General features: G+C 51.8%; 5 protein-coding genes across 5 annotated transcripts; 1 reads left to right on the top strand and 4 right to left on the bottom strand.

The window, feature by feature from the left end:
* Positions 1–462: 462 nt before the first annotated feature.
* Positions 463–1,170, top strand: BO86DRAFT_393878 (dolichyl-diphosphooligosaccharide--protein glycosyltransferase subunit 4). The gene has a single exon (XM_025673110.1). The coding sequence runs from the start codon at positions 817–819 to the stop codon at positions 1,012–1,014; it is 198 nt and encodes a 65-aa protein (XP_025521819.1). The 5' UTR covers positions 463–816; the 3' UTR covers positions 1,015–1,170.
* Positions 1,171–1,388: 218 nt separating this feature from the next.
* BO86DRAFT_393876 (putative C2H2 finger domain protein) lies at positions 1,389–2,369 on the bottom strand. The gene is made up of 2 exons (XM_025673109.1): positions 1,956–2,369; positions 1,389–1,856 (listed from the first exon to the last, which is right to left on the bottom strand). Exons 1-2 carry the CDS (start codon positions 2,278–2,280, stop codon positions 1,573–1,575), a joined length of 609 nt encoding a protein of 202 aa, XP_025521818.1. The 5' UTR covers positions 2,281–2,369; the 3' UTR covers positions 1,389–1,572.
* Positions 2,370–5,710: 3,341 nt separating this feature from the next.
* Positions 5,711–6,909, bottom strand: BO86DRAFT_452017 (synaptobrevin family protein). The gene is made up of 2 exons (XM_025676901.1): positions 6,759–6,909; positions 5,711–6,616 (listed from the first exon to the last, which is right to left on the bottom strand). Exons 1-2 carry the CDS (start codon positions 6,800–6,802, stop codon positions 5,887–5,889), a joined length of 774 nt encoding a protein of 257 aa, XP_025521817.1. The 5' UTR covers positions 6,803–6,909; the 3' UTR covers positions 5,711–5,886.
* A 139-nt stretch (positions 6,910–7,048) lies between these two features.
* On the bottom strand, positions 7,049–9,492 carry BO86DRAFT_44783 (uncharacterized protein). Its single transcript, XM_025676610.1, has 3 exons — positions 9,459–9,492; positions 7,540–9,234; positions 7,049–7,476 (listed from the first exon to the last, which is right to left on the bottom strand). The coding sequence occupies exons 2-3, from the start codon at positions 9,132–9,134 to the stop codon at positions 7,131–7,133; spliced, it is 1,941 nt and encodes a 646-aa protein (XP_025521816.1). The 5' UTR covers positions 9,135–9,234; positions 9,459–9,492; the 3' UTR covers positions 7,049–7,130.
* A 650-nt stretch (positions 9,493–10,142) lies between these two features.
* On the bottom strand, positions 10,143–14,082 carry BO86DRAFT_350515 (ion transporter). The gene is made up of 2 exons (XM_025669386.1): positions 13,444–14,082; positions 10,143–13,380 (listed from the first exon to the last, which is right to left on the bottom strand). Exons 1-2 carry the CDS (start codon positions 13,721–13,723, stop codon positions 10,277–10,279), a joined length of 3,384 nt encoding a protein of 1,127 aa, XP_025521815.1. The 5' UTR covers positions 13,724–14,082; the 3' UTR covers positions 10,143–10,276.
* Between the last annotated feature and the right edge of the window lie 802 nt (positions 14,083–14,884).

Here is a 14,884-nt window from a genome sequence, read left to right as displayed (position 1 = left end):
GGGAGGGGGAAGAGGGGACAGAGGGGAACGAGGGCAATCGGAAAAAAAGGATCATTCGCAAACATACAGCAGGTTTGCAAATGTCAAGATTGAGGTTAGCTGCAGAAGTAGTATCCAGATAGATTTCAACTCTTAGCTGTGGCCCAACCGACAAAAGAGACACACAGTAGGAGGGAGAAGAAGCTGAGTGAGAGATGATGATACGATCGCAAATGCTAAAGAATAATAATTAATAACGGCCGGGCCGTTGCGGCCGCTGCCTGTATTCTTAGGCACAAGCTAGACCCAGACCAGTTGGAGCTTCCACCCCTGATCGGGAAGTGGAATCGAGTCAAAGCTGTTTCTGGTGCCTCAGCGATGAGGCAGCAACAAAGTGCTGACTGATAAAGAAAGGAAGGCGTTAACTACGAATTACGACGACTTTCCCCCGACAGAGCGCAAAGTGTCCTCCTCCGAATAGTCAACAGTCTGTCTGTTGTTGCTCCCCATTGACACCACAAATCTATCTTCGGAGATTAGGTATGTTCCTTGCATTGACTCAACTCAGCATTCGACATGTCGCCTCAATTCAACCTTCCTTCCTACCCACTGCCCTGCATCCCATGATTAAGGCTAACGTGGCTTTCCCCCGTTCTCCGGACAGGTAACTTACCCATCTCCGCTATCTACTTCCCTCCCTCCTACAGCGCAGCGCTGTGCCTCTTCCTGCTGTGCATCGCCACAAAGCAACCTCAAAACAATTTCGATTGAACCTCACACCTTGATATCTACAAGTCTCACCCGACCAGTCGATCGCAAAGAAAAACAACCATCACAATGATCACCGACGACGAGCTCCACCGCCTGGCCGTCTTCCTCGGCAGCTGCGCCATGATGATGATTGTCCTCTACCACTTCCTCGAAGTCAACGCCAAGGACGACGGCGCCGAACTCGACGCGCCTGCTGACCAAAAGGTGCCCGGGATCTCGCAGGAGACGGCGGCGGCGGCAGCGGCCGTGGGATCGTCGTCGTAAGGTGTCACGGGGGCAAAACGCAAGACTGGCAAGGGAGGATGTATACCCACAACCTGAACGTTCTGTTTACTTTTTTTGTTGTTGCTTTCTGTCGCATTTACTCTTGTGTTCTGTGTCTTGAGTCTAGTTTAAGCGAATGACTACGGGGTGGAAGAGACCAAAGGCAATGGGCTTGTTTGTTTAGAATACCCGGGCGGTGGTCTTTTGGGCTCCCATCCAATGCATCGTTTACTTTTACTTCCTATAAATCAGTTCGAATGTGTCTTCGGGTGTGTCTTCGTATGTGTGTCTTGTATGGGTGTATATCACCTTTCAGATATTGCCAGCTTTTCCACGATGTTAATGTACAAAGTTGTGGTATCCTGGGTGGGGGAGGACGGGTTGGGGACGAACCAAAGCTGGGTAGAGTCAGAGGACACCCTCCACAAAAGCAACCGGAACACCTAGGCCTCGAGACCGACGCTCTCGGATGAATGATTCAAGAAAAGTTGAGAAAGAGAAAAGATAACACCACCCAATGCAGAATGCCGGTTCCCGTAATATGGAGTTACCATAGGTTTAGACAACCACTTCATAAACATCCTCCTCGGTGTTCTGTCGCTCATTCCGCACAAAGTTGGTCAATTCGCACCCGCCCGGGTCCAGACCAACCCCGATCTGTTCTTTCAGTCGCTGCACAGCCTTGAGGATTTCCTGCGCTTTTTGCTGCTGGGTAGTTCTGCCGTGAACTTTATGGTAGGCTCGGATCGACGAACCACTCGCCGGGAAGATGAGCATGTCATCCATGCCAGGTCGACAGTTCTGAGGAATCGTAGACAGCCCTGTTTTGCTAGTGTTTTCACCTATCGGATAGTGCGAGCAGAAGTCAATTAATGATTGCCCTTCAAAATGCTACAAGTCACGCGTAAAGTGGAAATGCGATCATCCAGATGCTTTCTCACCAGGTGTTGGCACAGATGGTCCATCGCCCAGCCTCCAAGCGATAGAGTCCAAATGGGCCTTCTTCACGTGCTTAAAGAGCAGCGCCGCAGGCATGGGCTCCGGGTGTGTGCATCCTTTCCAGCCGCAAGTCAGCTGCTGAGAGACATGGACCTTGAAAATGTGTTTCTTAAGCCACTCCAGGTTATGAAGCCTAGCACGACAGTTCGTCCACTGACAGCCGAAAACCTGGTACTCCACCGGTTGTGCGCTCGTCGTCGGTACCGGCTGCTGCTTGGGCTTATTGCCGCTTCCAGGCGGACGACCGGGTCCCCGCTTGCCCACCATCGCGCTCGCTGGTGTCTTGGGTGGGGAACGTGACTGCGGCTGCGGCTGCGGCGGTGGTGGCAGTGGGGTGTACGGCGGGTGCAAGTGAGAAGGACCACCGGTTCTGGGAGGTTGCTGGACCTGCGGGCTAGGAGACTGGAAAGAGATTTGGGCGCTAGGTGGAGGTTGCGATAGCTGCACTCGCGGTTCCAGGTTCGGGGGCAATGCCTGCTGAGGTTGTGCAGATGATGGCGGGACTGGGACTGATGGGAAGTTCTGATGAGGCGGCGCGGGACGCGGCGCGGAAAGTTGGTTGGACGGCGGAAGGGGAGCGCCCGTCCGTCTTTGGTCACGTGCTTCCTGCGAATCTACTAGATCCCATCGAAATGTCGCCAGATCTGACCCGTTTTCCACATGTGTGAACACATCACGTAGACGAAAGAGGTGGTGGTTCAGAGCTTCTTCAGTTGGATGACGGCCGGATGCAATCAGGACATCTCTGGCAATGGTCTTAGGGTCATAAGCCAGCTTCCGAGCAGCATCCGCTTCATCTATAGGCTTCACAATGTCGGCGCGGTGTTTCAGATAATCCTTCGCCTTGAGCCCCGACGTGGTTGCGGGAGAGTAACTGAAGGCAGACAGCCCACCTAGCGGGATTGAGGGATGCGCAGCATTCGTGAACGCAACCGACGCCGGTTGCTGTGATGTCTTTGGAGGTTCGACGCGACCTTTCTTAGCAGGATTTCCAGGCTCCGGACCCGTAGACGCATTGAACTTCTGCTTTTGAGGGATCACTTGCGAAGGCGCTGGATCGGGCGCGGGAGCAGGAGCCGGCTGACCTCCGGGTTGTGGCATCTGGGGCATACTGTGCGATGGCGTCTGCTGAGGCCCAGCGGCTGAACCTTGGTAAGGTCCGCCCGTATGCTGACTTGTTGCTAAGTTCTGTACCAGAGTCTGCGGTGATACCTTGTAAGGCGCGGCAGAGGAATTCTGATTGGCCCCGCCTGCATGTTGATTTACTGCTGGGTTCTGCGATATGCCCTGTGAGGGAGCTGTGAAAGACCCAGCAGTAGGAGCTTGGTTGAATCCGCCTGTAGCCTGGGTTACTGGTGGATTTTGCGGGGGCGCGGAGTAAGTCGAAGGTGACGGCATCGGCTGAGGCGTTGGGTGGTGAACAGTTCTTTGCGCCTCAGGAGGGACTGTCTTCGAGGTCGGCGGAGGCGCACGCCCAGGCGCAGCTGCTGAGGCCGTCCTGTTTCCATCAGGCATTGTTGTCCAGGCTCTTGGAGGGCCAGTTGGGGCGCCTGACTGAGGTGCGCGAGGGGGCGCGCTGTTGGGCAGCTGGGTTTGTGTGGGGTTAAGTAATTGAGGAGACCCTGTGTTTCGAGGCTGAGGCGGAGCTGTCTTCGTAGGCGGCGGAGCAGGTGCTGCTGCTGCTGCTGCTGCTGCTGTTGTGGTAGGTAGATAGGGTTGCGTCGGCTGTTGAGGCTGTGGAGACGGTGCCCGCTGCGAGTGATAGAGAGCTTGCTGTGCTAGATTCTGATACGACTCGGGTCCCCGGGCAGGAAGAAAATGACCCTGCGAGCCTTGCGTCTGGGACACGGGAGGTGGCGCGCCGGTCGATGGAGGCGCATAACGAGGTGGAGCTTGCGGCGGGCGAGATTGTGCTGGAAAAGGAGCGGGCGCTGAGGAAGAGGTAGCACCGGTAGGCCTCACATTGGTTCTTTCCGCTGATGGACGACCTTGAGGGTAAGGTGGTTGAAATCGAGTGTGACTCGTTCCGGGCGACGGGTGGGACATTTGAGACGGCGGGGGCAAGGCAAAGTACGGATTTGCCTGGAAGTATGCCATATTATTGTCCTCAAACCTCTGCACCTCTGGGTCGTAGCCGTAGCGCAGGTAGCTCTCCAGCCACTGAATGTCATCGTTGTTTGACATTTCTCTTTGCCGGTATTAGTGCCTGGCCGCGTTATCAGGGTTTCGGGCGTGAATAGATTCCCGTCTGGATCATGATATGAAACCGAATGGCATAGATGTATGCAAGGGAGAGAGAATGAGTGAGAATCAACAACACATCAGTATTGCATATCCAGAAAATGTAACACGCTATGGAAACAAGAACCGAAGCTTGACGCGACTACGGATAGCGCATCGCGAAATGCAAATAGAACAATGACCGGAGGATCATCGACCCGGACAGCTCATCAGATAGGCAGGCGGTGAGAGCTGATTGGTACTTTCTGGCACTAGCTATAACCCGACGAATGAGAGCGCTTTTCGTAAGGCTAAGCGTAGCTCGATCATGTGACGCACACTAACTATTGAAAAGGTCCGCAGAAGTCGACCCTGGACTTCGATCCAACTCACAACACCCGAATACTGTCAACACTCTAGGGAATGTGCAATACGGTCATGTTCCTGAGTTAGCGGATATTTGCTGAAGCGTCCTAAAATGACTGGGACAATTTGCAGACAAACGCTATACCATTGGTCGCATCAAAGATGCAATTCTCCGGGCCTGACGACCTTTGACTTGCATGAACGATGCGACAACTCCGGACGCCAATCTACGAATCCCAATGGCTTAGCTGTCTGGATCTTATGCTTGACCTTGACATGCCCAAGCTCACCGGAAAGGACTGAAGCATCCTGCTCGAGAAGCTCGATTGTAACGATCACAACTGGTCAAGGCACGAGACTTGAATGGAAGCTACCCCGAGAAACGGACTACGACTACCACGACAAATGTAGCTGATTTCTCCCATGATACCCCCATAAAATCTCTCCCAGAGACTGCGCCAGGTTTATCTCCCCATCAACCCTTCACAATGCTTGATGGGGTATACGACTGGCGAAGAAGGAATAGCAAATAACTTTTACCTGGATCTAATTCAGGGGGTTCGTTTGCCTCGCTTGCAGACCCGCACTGATGTTACTTCGGTAGCAAGGACGCTGTGGGTTTGAGAGTGAGACACATACTGTAAACTCTAGCGGTTAGCTTAGGTAGCTAATCAATTGAACAATATGTTACGATACTTGATTCCTATCCCTCTCAATCTGAGCTCTACTGGTTGTCCACCTTCCAGCGGTGTTCTGTGATACTACAAAAGGCGTGACTTGGATGGCTGCGGTTGGGTTCGTACTATGTACTACTCATGAGCTCTGCAACCACTTCCTGAAGCTGGTTCGAGACATTCTCAAGGTGTAGCCTGTTTGCCATATCCGGCAATATGTTTTTATATCTCGAGCTAGATCTGGCAGTGTTTGACATATCCGAGTCGCCGCCTTGTCAAAGACCTCATCTACACACCGATACAAATAGTCACATAGAAGTAAACCAGACTACATTATCATGATATTATACAGAATAAAAAAATCGAGCTTCCATCCATCGCACAACCCAGCCCACAAACCTCAACTAGATGCCACCACCCGTTATCAGCAATCATGAGCCCATCAATCCATCAACAGCGCAAGAGAACCGCAAGTCAAAACAAATGCAAATAACCACACGCAACACGCAACAAAAAAAAAGGCTCAATCTCAAACTTCACTAAAAAAGATGCAACACCAAAACCCGCCCGCCGACCCAATCACCCATTTTCCACCCACTGCCAGTCACGCCATTCAACCCACGCACTTCCCCCAAGCCGGCAACCCACACCCCATCCCCACAAACAGGTACACCAGGAACACAACGACCACAACCAGCAACACGACCAACTTGACATTCTTCCACCACATGCGGCGGCGCAGCCCGCGGCTGCGCATGCGGAAATCATGCGCGCTGCCGCCGAGCCGATCCGTCTTGTCGACCAGCAGATCGATGCGCTCGCCACGCTCCAGCACGCGCTCGATGTTCTCCGTCATGATGTCGCGCACGCTGTCGATCTCGCGCCGCGCCGAGGCGAGCGAGTCCGCCGGCGGCGCCGTGTTGTACGTCTGCAGCAGCGCGCGGAGGTCCGGGTTGAACGCGGCGCAGCCGTAGGCGGGCAGCGTGGCGAAGTCGGTGCTGGCCGGCGGGTACGTCGCCAGGAACTTGCGCTTGATCTCCAGGAGGAAGGCGAAGGGGATGCGGCGGCCTTGTTCGGCGGTCGCGACCACGATGTAGCTGAGCGGGGCGTAGGAGTTGGGCTCCGTGGATGAGGAGGTGGAGGAGTCATTGTTGCTGCTGCTGCCGCTGGGAGAGTCCGCGATGTAGTGCACGAATAGGCGCTCGTGCGTGTAGGTGAGCTTCTGGGGTTGGTCGTGGGAGATCTTGGGGAGGATGATTGAGGCGAGGGAGGAGGCGGCGGATGAGGAGGTGCCGGGGGAGGAGTGTTCGGCTAGGATGGTGGTGCGGTGGGCGATGCAGGAGCTAGATTCCCAGGGTGTGAATTGGTCAGTCTTGGGCTTGTGCGTTGGATAAGTTGGGTTGAGAAGGGGAATGGAGCTGGCTGGCTAGCACCTGGGTTGTTTTTCTTTTCGGGGTTGAGGTTTGTGGGTTGGTAAAGACGTACTAGAGCAGGAAGCTCGAGGGCTTCGAGGATGAGGCGGCAGCCATGATGCTGAGCTGGTTATATTTCTGCCAATTTTATGGGGATGCTGCAAATGGTTGTCACCGGCTGGCAGGGCAGGCGAAGAGGTTGTTGCAGTTGTTGTCTCTGTCTGGTGCATTGATTGCGAGATAAGATCATCGGTCCGTGACGTCGCCGCCCCCAATCCCCGGATTCTATCACGTGCTACGCGGCCGCATTCCCGGGCATTGCTATTATGAGTAACTCTCTACACAAAATCAAACATTTGTTAACAGAGATGATCTTGCTTTAGATTCTCACTAATTTTTCTCAGTAGTATCCCACATAAAACTTCTTTTGTCCCCATGCATAAGCCTAGAGTGGCTGGATTGCATCTTCAAGTGACAAGTCTTCAAATTCTGCAATAGATTGTTCAATACCGCTTCTTTCGCTAGCCATGCTGACGGACATGACATCTGTGCCAAATCCACCCGTGGCCCCGTGCGACGCACCTTGCACCGTACTCTCATACACGGTGGAAGAATAGTCTGAGAGCGGCTTTGAAGCAACCGAGCTTCCTATATGTATCCCCGGTCCCGGCGTCGCGAATCCTGCATGCTCGGCATTTGGAATGTCAAGGTCGGCAAAGACACCTCCAGAGCCATCGTCGTTACCTCCCGCCCACAAGGGAAGATACTTCATTTCATTCGCAGTCAGGCAGCTGACGCAGTCAGTAAGTAGCTGATTCATTTCAGATCGATAGGATTCGCGCATCCTGTCTGACATTGAGTGCAGATACGAAGAAAGTTGGTTGAGAAAATCATGAGGGTTGAAGTTATAGTACCATTCCGGGTCAAAGCCTCTGAGATGGCAGGTTGGACCGGAGTGTGATTCGATCGAGAGACGCCCCAGGGTGTTGTTCCATGCTGCATCCAGCTCTTCAGTGTGGCGTGCAATAACAAGATTCGCGCCATAAATCGGACGACCCGAGCCGAAGTGGGCGTTGTAGCGGTTGACCTCTCCAATCATGTCATCCGTGTCGATAAATCCGATCTTGGTATCTTCCTGCGCTCGGAATGGCTGTAGATGACGGCCCAGATCGGCGACCGATTGACTTGCGATGGAGTTGGCTGAGCGCAGGCTTACGAAAGCTGACGGTGGGAGATCGCTCCAATCTTTTGACCCGATGTTCTTCCAGAAGGTGCGGCTCATAATGCGCTCGGTATAATGCATCTTGGTATAAGCTTTCAGAAACCGCTCTCCCGGGTAATCATCGTCGGGCTCATGTAGCACTGAGATCTCCTTCCAAGTTACCAGGTCGGTATCTAATGCATCAATAATATGATATCGCACATAGCTTTTGAGACACTTGATGAGCTTAGATGCAAGTGAACAAGGAGGGCCGCCTGCTTCGTGTAAGAGCACTTTGCGGACCGCAGGCAATCTTTCCAGCCATTGCATCTCGCTGCCAACGAGCTCAAGAAAAGTGTCAATGACATGGTCCTTGAAGCTTTGACTGGCATACTCCACTCGCTGCCGGTCCCCATCATCCAGCACCTCCCGCACCCGGCCGTACAGAGTCTCGTGCGAATCCCAAGGACGGGTATGTGTTGCGTCCGGCTCCGCCATGAGTCGCAAAGATGCCTCTCCGACCAAGACCGCAAATGAGTCCTGGCACAAGTAATCACACTGGATAGAGCAAGCTATTCCGTATGCAATCTCGGGGTGGATTTCAATGAGCAGAGAATTCCTACCTTCGTATATCCAGGTCAAGATCGGGACCTTGGCCCGTGGATGATGGGCGATGCCATACAGCTTAGCCAAGGCAAGGAATGTCCAGAGCTTGCACGGAGTGTTAAGCCGAGGTTTCAACCCCTCTAAGGCTTGGAGGACATGGGCAATCCCCCGGCGGTTGCGAGCCTCCGAATACTCAACAGGGATGCCGGGCTCGTCACTGCTACTGGAGCGTTCAAGTCCATCGTCTACGCCGCTAACAAGATGAAACGGGAGGGTCCAGCGATCTTGTGCGCGAGCCCATTTTCGTAACCCCAGCGGACACGAAAGCTCTGCAGTGAACCTCACCCCTTCATCGTCTGTGGTGGGCGGCGTGAGATCAAGAACAAACTTCACGCCGTCAGGCAACGCCCCATCCAGCTTGCGACGTTTTAGGACTCGGGACTGAGCTCTAGGCTCAAATAGTTCGCGAAAGTAGGTTGAATCCGTGGACAGTAGACTCTGGCTGTGAACTCGGTGAGGAATCGTAGCTGCGCATTGTGGTTGCAAGGAATAGCTTGACCGGTGTGCTTGTGTGTCGTCGATGTAAACGAGGGTGTCAGCACTGTCCATGAGGATCAAGTCAGGCCCGTTGCTGAGATTCATCGCGATGCCTGGAGCAAAGTGGTGTCCTGTGGTGTGAGATGCCTGAATCGATGGATAGGCTTTGTGGTTGGCTCAGGAAATATCAAAACCAAGTTCTGAACTGAAGCTGAGAAATAAGAATGGAAGACTGGATAGAGAGCCAGCGGAGAGGAAAAAGAATGAAAGAGAAGGTGTTGACTCGAGAAAGGAAGAAGGGAGGAGAAGAGAGGAGAAGAGAAGTGAGAAAAGAAAGATGAATGTATACAGCAGATGAGTTGTGTTATGAGAGGCGGGAAGGAAGAGAGAGAGAGAGAGAGAGAGAGAGAGAGAGAGAGAGAGACCTGCCCGTCACAGCCTCCGCCCAGCCTTACTTGCTGCCTACAGGTGAATGGCTAACCCTGTAGTGTAGAGCTCACTGACGACAGTCCAGTACAAGTGAATAAGGTGCAAGCAACTTTAGTCTTGAAGGTATTGCTTTCTCAGTTATAGTCTCCACTAACTGTAAATAGGTGAATCAGTCTCGACTGTTTGCTGACACAACCAACCCTTGCATTGCGAAGTAGCACAGCAAACAAAATAGACAACCCAAAAACTGTCTCACTTACCTCCTATGCCCTCCTCATTGGGTGCTATGGAGAATCTCCTGCAAAGTCAATGTGTTACAAGATAAATATGTGGGAAAACAGTCATGAATATCCTTCAGGGCAGGAAGACAAAGAAGGCACTCAAGCGAAGATAGGAGGTTTTTGGAGGGCTATGCCTAACTCTGGGTTGTGTGAACAAGCGATCAATTACCTTAGCATTACATACATGTATGCGGAATCAAGTCCGGACTAATCAGGCTGCAAGATTAAGCAACCCATGCCCGTTTCTCATATTTGGGTTGGTGGTCTCAGCCCCAGACTTGGTAAGAGAAGCTTGTCTCAGAAATGGCTGCAAGGCTGAGTCATTAAGGAGGCGGTTGTGAAGCTCTGTGAACATTGAACATGAGGCGATACGGGGACTGATAGCATTATGTTGAAATAGCCTCTCAACAGTTGGAAAGGGTATCAAATAGAAGAAAGCTATGTAGCATAACAACAAATTGATGAGACAGCCAACCAAATACTAATACAAAACATTAAACAGGTCATAATCATTGATGCATCAACATAATAAAACCGCTACCCATTCTGGGAAACGGGTTTCCCCTCGCGCAACTGAGTGCCTGACTCGTCTGAGTATTGGCCTTCGCTGCTAGCCTTGCTTTTGCGAGACCCCGGGCCATTCTTCTTGTTCTCCTTCTTGTCACCCGCCCGTAGCTTCTTCTTCTCGCGCTGGGTAATGGCTTGCTCATCAGGTCGACTTTGACTGCGACTCGCACCCCCGCGCCGGAGGTCCTTGACTTCTTTGATCACCTCGCGGAAACCTTCTTCAATGTTGTTCATCCGAGCCAAGACAAGTTTACTGAGCATATCTTGGTTACTGCTCGGACTGTCGGGGCGTCTGATGTTGCCCGTTGCGTAGGCCATTTGAGTGGTCATACTTGATGGAGCCCCTCCAAGGAAGCCGTTCGTGATTGCTTTGTTATCACCCAGGTCGGAGCCCAGACCGTCGAGTATTGATGACCGATTGCGTCCTCTAAAATGAGAGTCGGGTGCTGAGAAGCCATTCATGTCAGGGACAGACATGGGGTCAGATCTATGCAATGTCGTGATCCGGGACCGACCTCCGTCCGTGCTGTGTCGTCGTAGGGCCCAAGGTCCTCGGGATGGCGGTCCGATTATACTGCTTGCACGGTCTGGAGTGTGAGCCCTCGGCCTAACGGGGTTTGGTGAAGCATCCGTTTCCTCATGTTCACTTCTCCGAGAGGTCGGATTATAGAGCATAGTGGCACCCGAGTAGTTCCGTTTATGATATTTGATACGCCGAGTGGGACTGTTCTTGCGAGACTTGAGTCGAGCCGTTGAGGGTCGGGAGCTGAAAAATTTTGGTTGCGTGGTGTGAGAGCTTTCATTTACGTTCATGAGGGTGTTCTCCTCAGAGTTCTTCGACGGCGACCGATGTTCTCTCTGCTCCCCAGTACATTCGCCATTGTCGTCGCTAGTTAGCTCATCATCACCCTCCATTCCTGTTTGCCGAGAAAGCTGTCGGGTTCTCGCAGGGATTAAGAAGCCTCTCCCAGGACGAGGCGTAGCTGGCGATGATGCCACCGGGTGTGCAGACTCCTCAGGATTAGAGGCAGCCGACCGGTTCGACTCTGTAAAATCGCGCAGGCTTCGTGTTGTTCGCCGCTGGTATCCTGATCTATTCCTCGGTAACCTTTCCAAACGATTCACTTCGTCCGAGTCTTGCTCATCAGGAGGATTAATGGGTCCTGAACCCATGGTCTGCATCCAATGATTGACAGCCAGGTCGTTTTCTCGGGGATGAAGCTTCCTTAGTCCTCTACTTGGTTCATCCTGATAAGGTTGTCGGAAGACAGCTTCCAGGGCCCGATCCTTCTGGTAAGTAGCCACCGAGGGCTCTCGTACAAGTCGATTTCCCTGAGAGGTAAAGGCTCTGAACCGGTTGCGACGAGGTCGAAAGCGGTCTGCACTGTCGGTACGAGCAGAAGGATCAATGAGGTCGATAGAATCAATGACTTGGAAGCTGAGGACCGTCTTCTCATAAAAACAGATGGAAAATAAGATTGGCAAATGGGTAACTTTAATGATTGTGCGATTGAGCCGAACGAACTGTCTGAAAGACATGAAATAGCGGAATGGAGCAATCAACCATGCCAGTATGTTCGTCGGTGCAACATAGGAGAAGAGGGCATCCGACTTCACCATGGAGATGGTATTGACGGCGAAGAGAAATTGGTGCTCTTGGTTAGCGTTTTGCACAATACCCATGAAGGAATTGGTGAGAACCGTGATCAGGATGGTCACAACAACAAAATGACAAATGAAGAGGAAGATAGTCAATATGAGTTTCCCCAATGCGTTGTAGTCTTCCCACAGGGTCCACGCAGTCGGGGTGAATCCCATCAGCATCTGAAATAGAGCATAGGCCACAGCGCCAGGCGAGTGGTCCTCGCCGTTGCCAAACGAAAGTGTAAATGCAACGAAAAATCCACTGCAAGCGATGATAATCAACAGAAACACTGCGATGAGGTCCGACGCCATGATCCGGAAAGCGATGAGCAGTTGAGAGAAGTAGCGATAATGATCGAGGATTGAAAAGAGGCGTGGGAACAACAATACAGCATTCGCAGCCAGGATATCATATGCCTGATCGGCGATGTATTGGTTGCGAGTGTAGGGCATGACAGCACCATAAAGCCGCATGCAGTAATAGCAGAAGAGAAGGAACAAAATGCCGAGGTCAAACAGATTCCAGAAGCTCATGAGATATAGACTGAAGCCCTGTTCGTTGAAACCGACAATCTCGTCGAGCATGAAGCCAGCGCTCCATAACCAGAAAATAATCTCGAGGGAGGTGATCTCAAGGCGACGTTGTTGCAGAACGGCCAGAAACAGAATCAGTAAAATTGCGAATGATAGTGTGGATAGAAATTGACGATAACGAGGCACCCGCAGCCTGGATAGCTTGAATAGGGAAGCATCTCTTGGATCATAAATAGTCACTGAACGGCGGAGGCTGGACATTCCAGATTGTGTCCGCTGGTGGGCTGGTACCAGGTTGGGTGTCGAGCCATAAGTTAGCCCTCCGTTCTGTTGAGGTCTGGCTAGCGAGCGATGAAGATTGTCAGCAGCTGAATGAAACACTATTGTGCCTGCCCAAATGGCCTCTAGCTGTTGTACGACAAGTGGATGCGATAAAAATCGTTTGGCTTGAGCCCGAATGGCTATTTCGAGGCAGGAGATGCGAGCGATGCCAGGTCGCTTGTTACCCTGCGTGGAATTCCAGCCGAGTGCGCGTTCAGTGGCCGCCTGCCCATTGAGTGGGTAGAATTCATAGGACAGAGCATCGATCAGTTCTCGCGTTGTATACTCCCTCAGCAACTTGATAGTGAGAAGTTCGCAGACCATGGCCCTGGTCTGGCTTACACCACTGTTTCCCGGATTTGAATGAACCTCTTTTGTGAATTGCAAGCAGTTGGTCATCAGCGCGTATAACGTCGCCCTGGAAAAGTGTCCCGTTCGGATTTTCTGCTGAATAGGCTTCACAAGGAATTGAGAAATCTGGGGCGATCGTAATTGATCCCATGTTAAAGTAGTTTCGCAGCGCGTGACGATCAAAGGGCGAATGGCGTGTGTGATATCATAAACTGGAAGAGTATCTAGAGTTCGTAGAATGGTTAGCCGATGTATATGCGCAGCTCATGGTACATGCTAATTCATACCGAGGTGAGAGGCAGAGAAGATAGGAAGAAGAGGGCTGGTTTCAACAGGGGTATCTTCCTCTTCCTCTTCATCTTGATCGGGACCCGGTCCTCGACCATCTGCTTCATCAAAGCCATTATTATGTTGACCGAGCTCTCCATATCCTTGTTCCCACCCCCTTTGCGGGGCGTTGTTATCAAAGAACGGCCATGGTGAATCTCGAGTAGTATAAGGTGATGAGAACGGAGAACGATCCGCATACGTTCTCCGTTTCTTTGGGCGTAAGAGAGAGGCGAGCATTCTTTGGAGCGATCCTGGAAGGTCACGATCGCGCGGGAAGCGGTGGCTCCAAGGTTGTTTATCTTATCATGTTCCAGCAGCACCAGAAACGAACAAAGAGAGCAATGTACTATTCAAGTTCAAAGACGACGACGGAAAGACCAGCGACAGCCTGTAAAGAGATTGATAGAGGGATTAGTGAAAGTCGCCAGGCAAGTTCGCGTGATCGGAGTAAACATTTTTGCGCCGAGTTAGATAAACAGGGAGAGCTACCGAATGATGAAACGATTTGCTGCAAAAATTGACGCAGCTCACATGCGCCTGCAGTGCATCAGCAGTAGCAGAAGGGATTGGAAGATCGCAGGACTCGCAGGAAATTTATTAGCCATCTTGAGATTTCATGCGACAACGCCCAGGCCGCGTCTTAGCGTAAGATAAGTAGCTGCTCTAAGCCTTGGCCAGCCCAGGCCGAAGCACTGACCTGGATAGTGAGACCATTACGTAGGGGAACTCGGAAGGGAGGCCAGCCTTAATTATGGCGCGGTCACGGATAAGTTAGTGAGTTACTTATTGTGGATAGTCTGTTTACTCAGTAACTACCTACCTCTCTACTACAGGTCGACCGCCCGCCCCTCTTCAGATTGTACTGCACATCAATGCATGCACTTTCAAGATGAAAATTGCATACTTCATCCATCTGGATAAGTCAAAATCTATGAAAGTATTGAGGTGTTGTTTTCTGTCGCCAGTTCTTGCTAGCATGTCCAGAATCCCATACTGGTCGGGTATTGGCCCATCGATCGATTTCTCGAGAGATAAGGAAGGTCAGATGATGCTGTATGACCCTCCCACATTCCAACATTTTAACCTGATTGCGTTTTTAGTGGTGTTACATCGTTGTAGTACACATGGGCGTATATGAATAGAATTAAGTCCTCTCTTTGGTGTTTGGTAGTTTGGAGTCTGCCACTAAACTACAATGTACTGGACAGTATACACTTTTTCTGCAGTGTACCCTCTGTGTACCCTCTGTGTACCTTCAGTGTACTGGGACTCTGTCTGCCGCTCAACCGGGATCGGTATCGCCAGTCGGGGGCAAGGATGATTCATATTCCGTAATTGATCCAGGCCAGATCCAAGGCAGGGAACCAAGCTGCTGCTCACCGCCTGCACTAATTCCGC

Source organism: Aspergillus japonicus, assembly GCF_003184785.1.
Source record: "Aspergillus japonicus CBS 114.51 unplaced genomic scaffold BO86scaffold_130, whole genome shotgun sequence".
NCBI classification, from domain to species: Eukaryota; Fungi; Ascomycota; class Eurotiomycetes; order Eurotiales; family Aspergillaceae; genus Aspergillus; species Aspergillus japonicus.
Note: the sequence above shows the minus strand (reverse complement) of the source record. Positions and strands in the feature narration are given on the sequence as shown.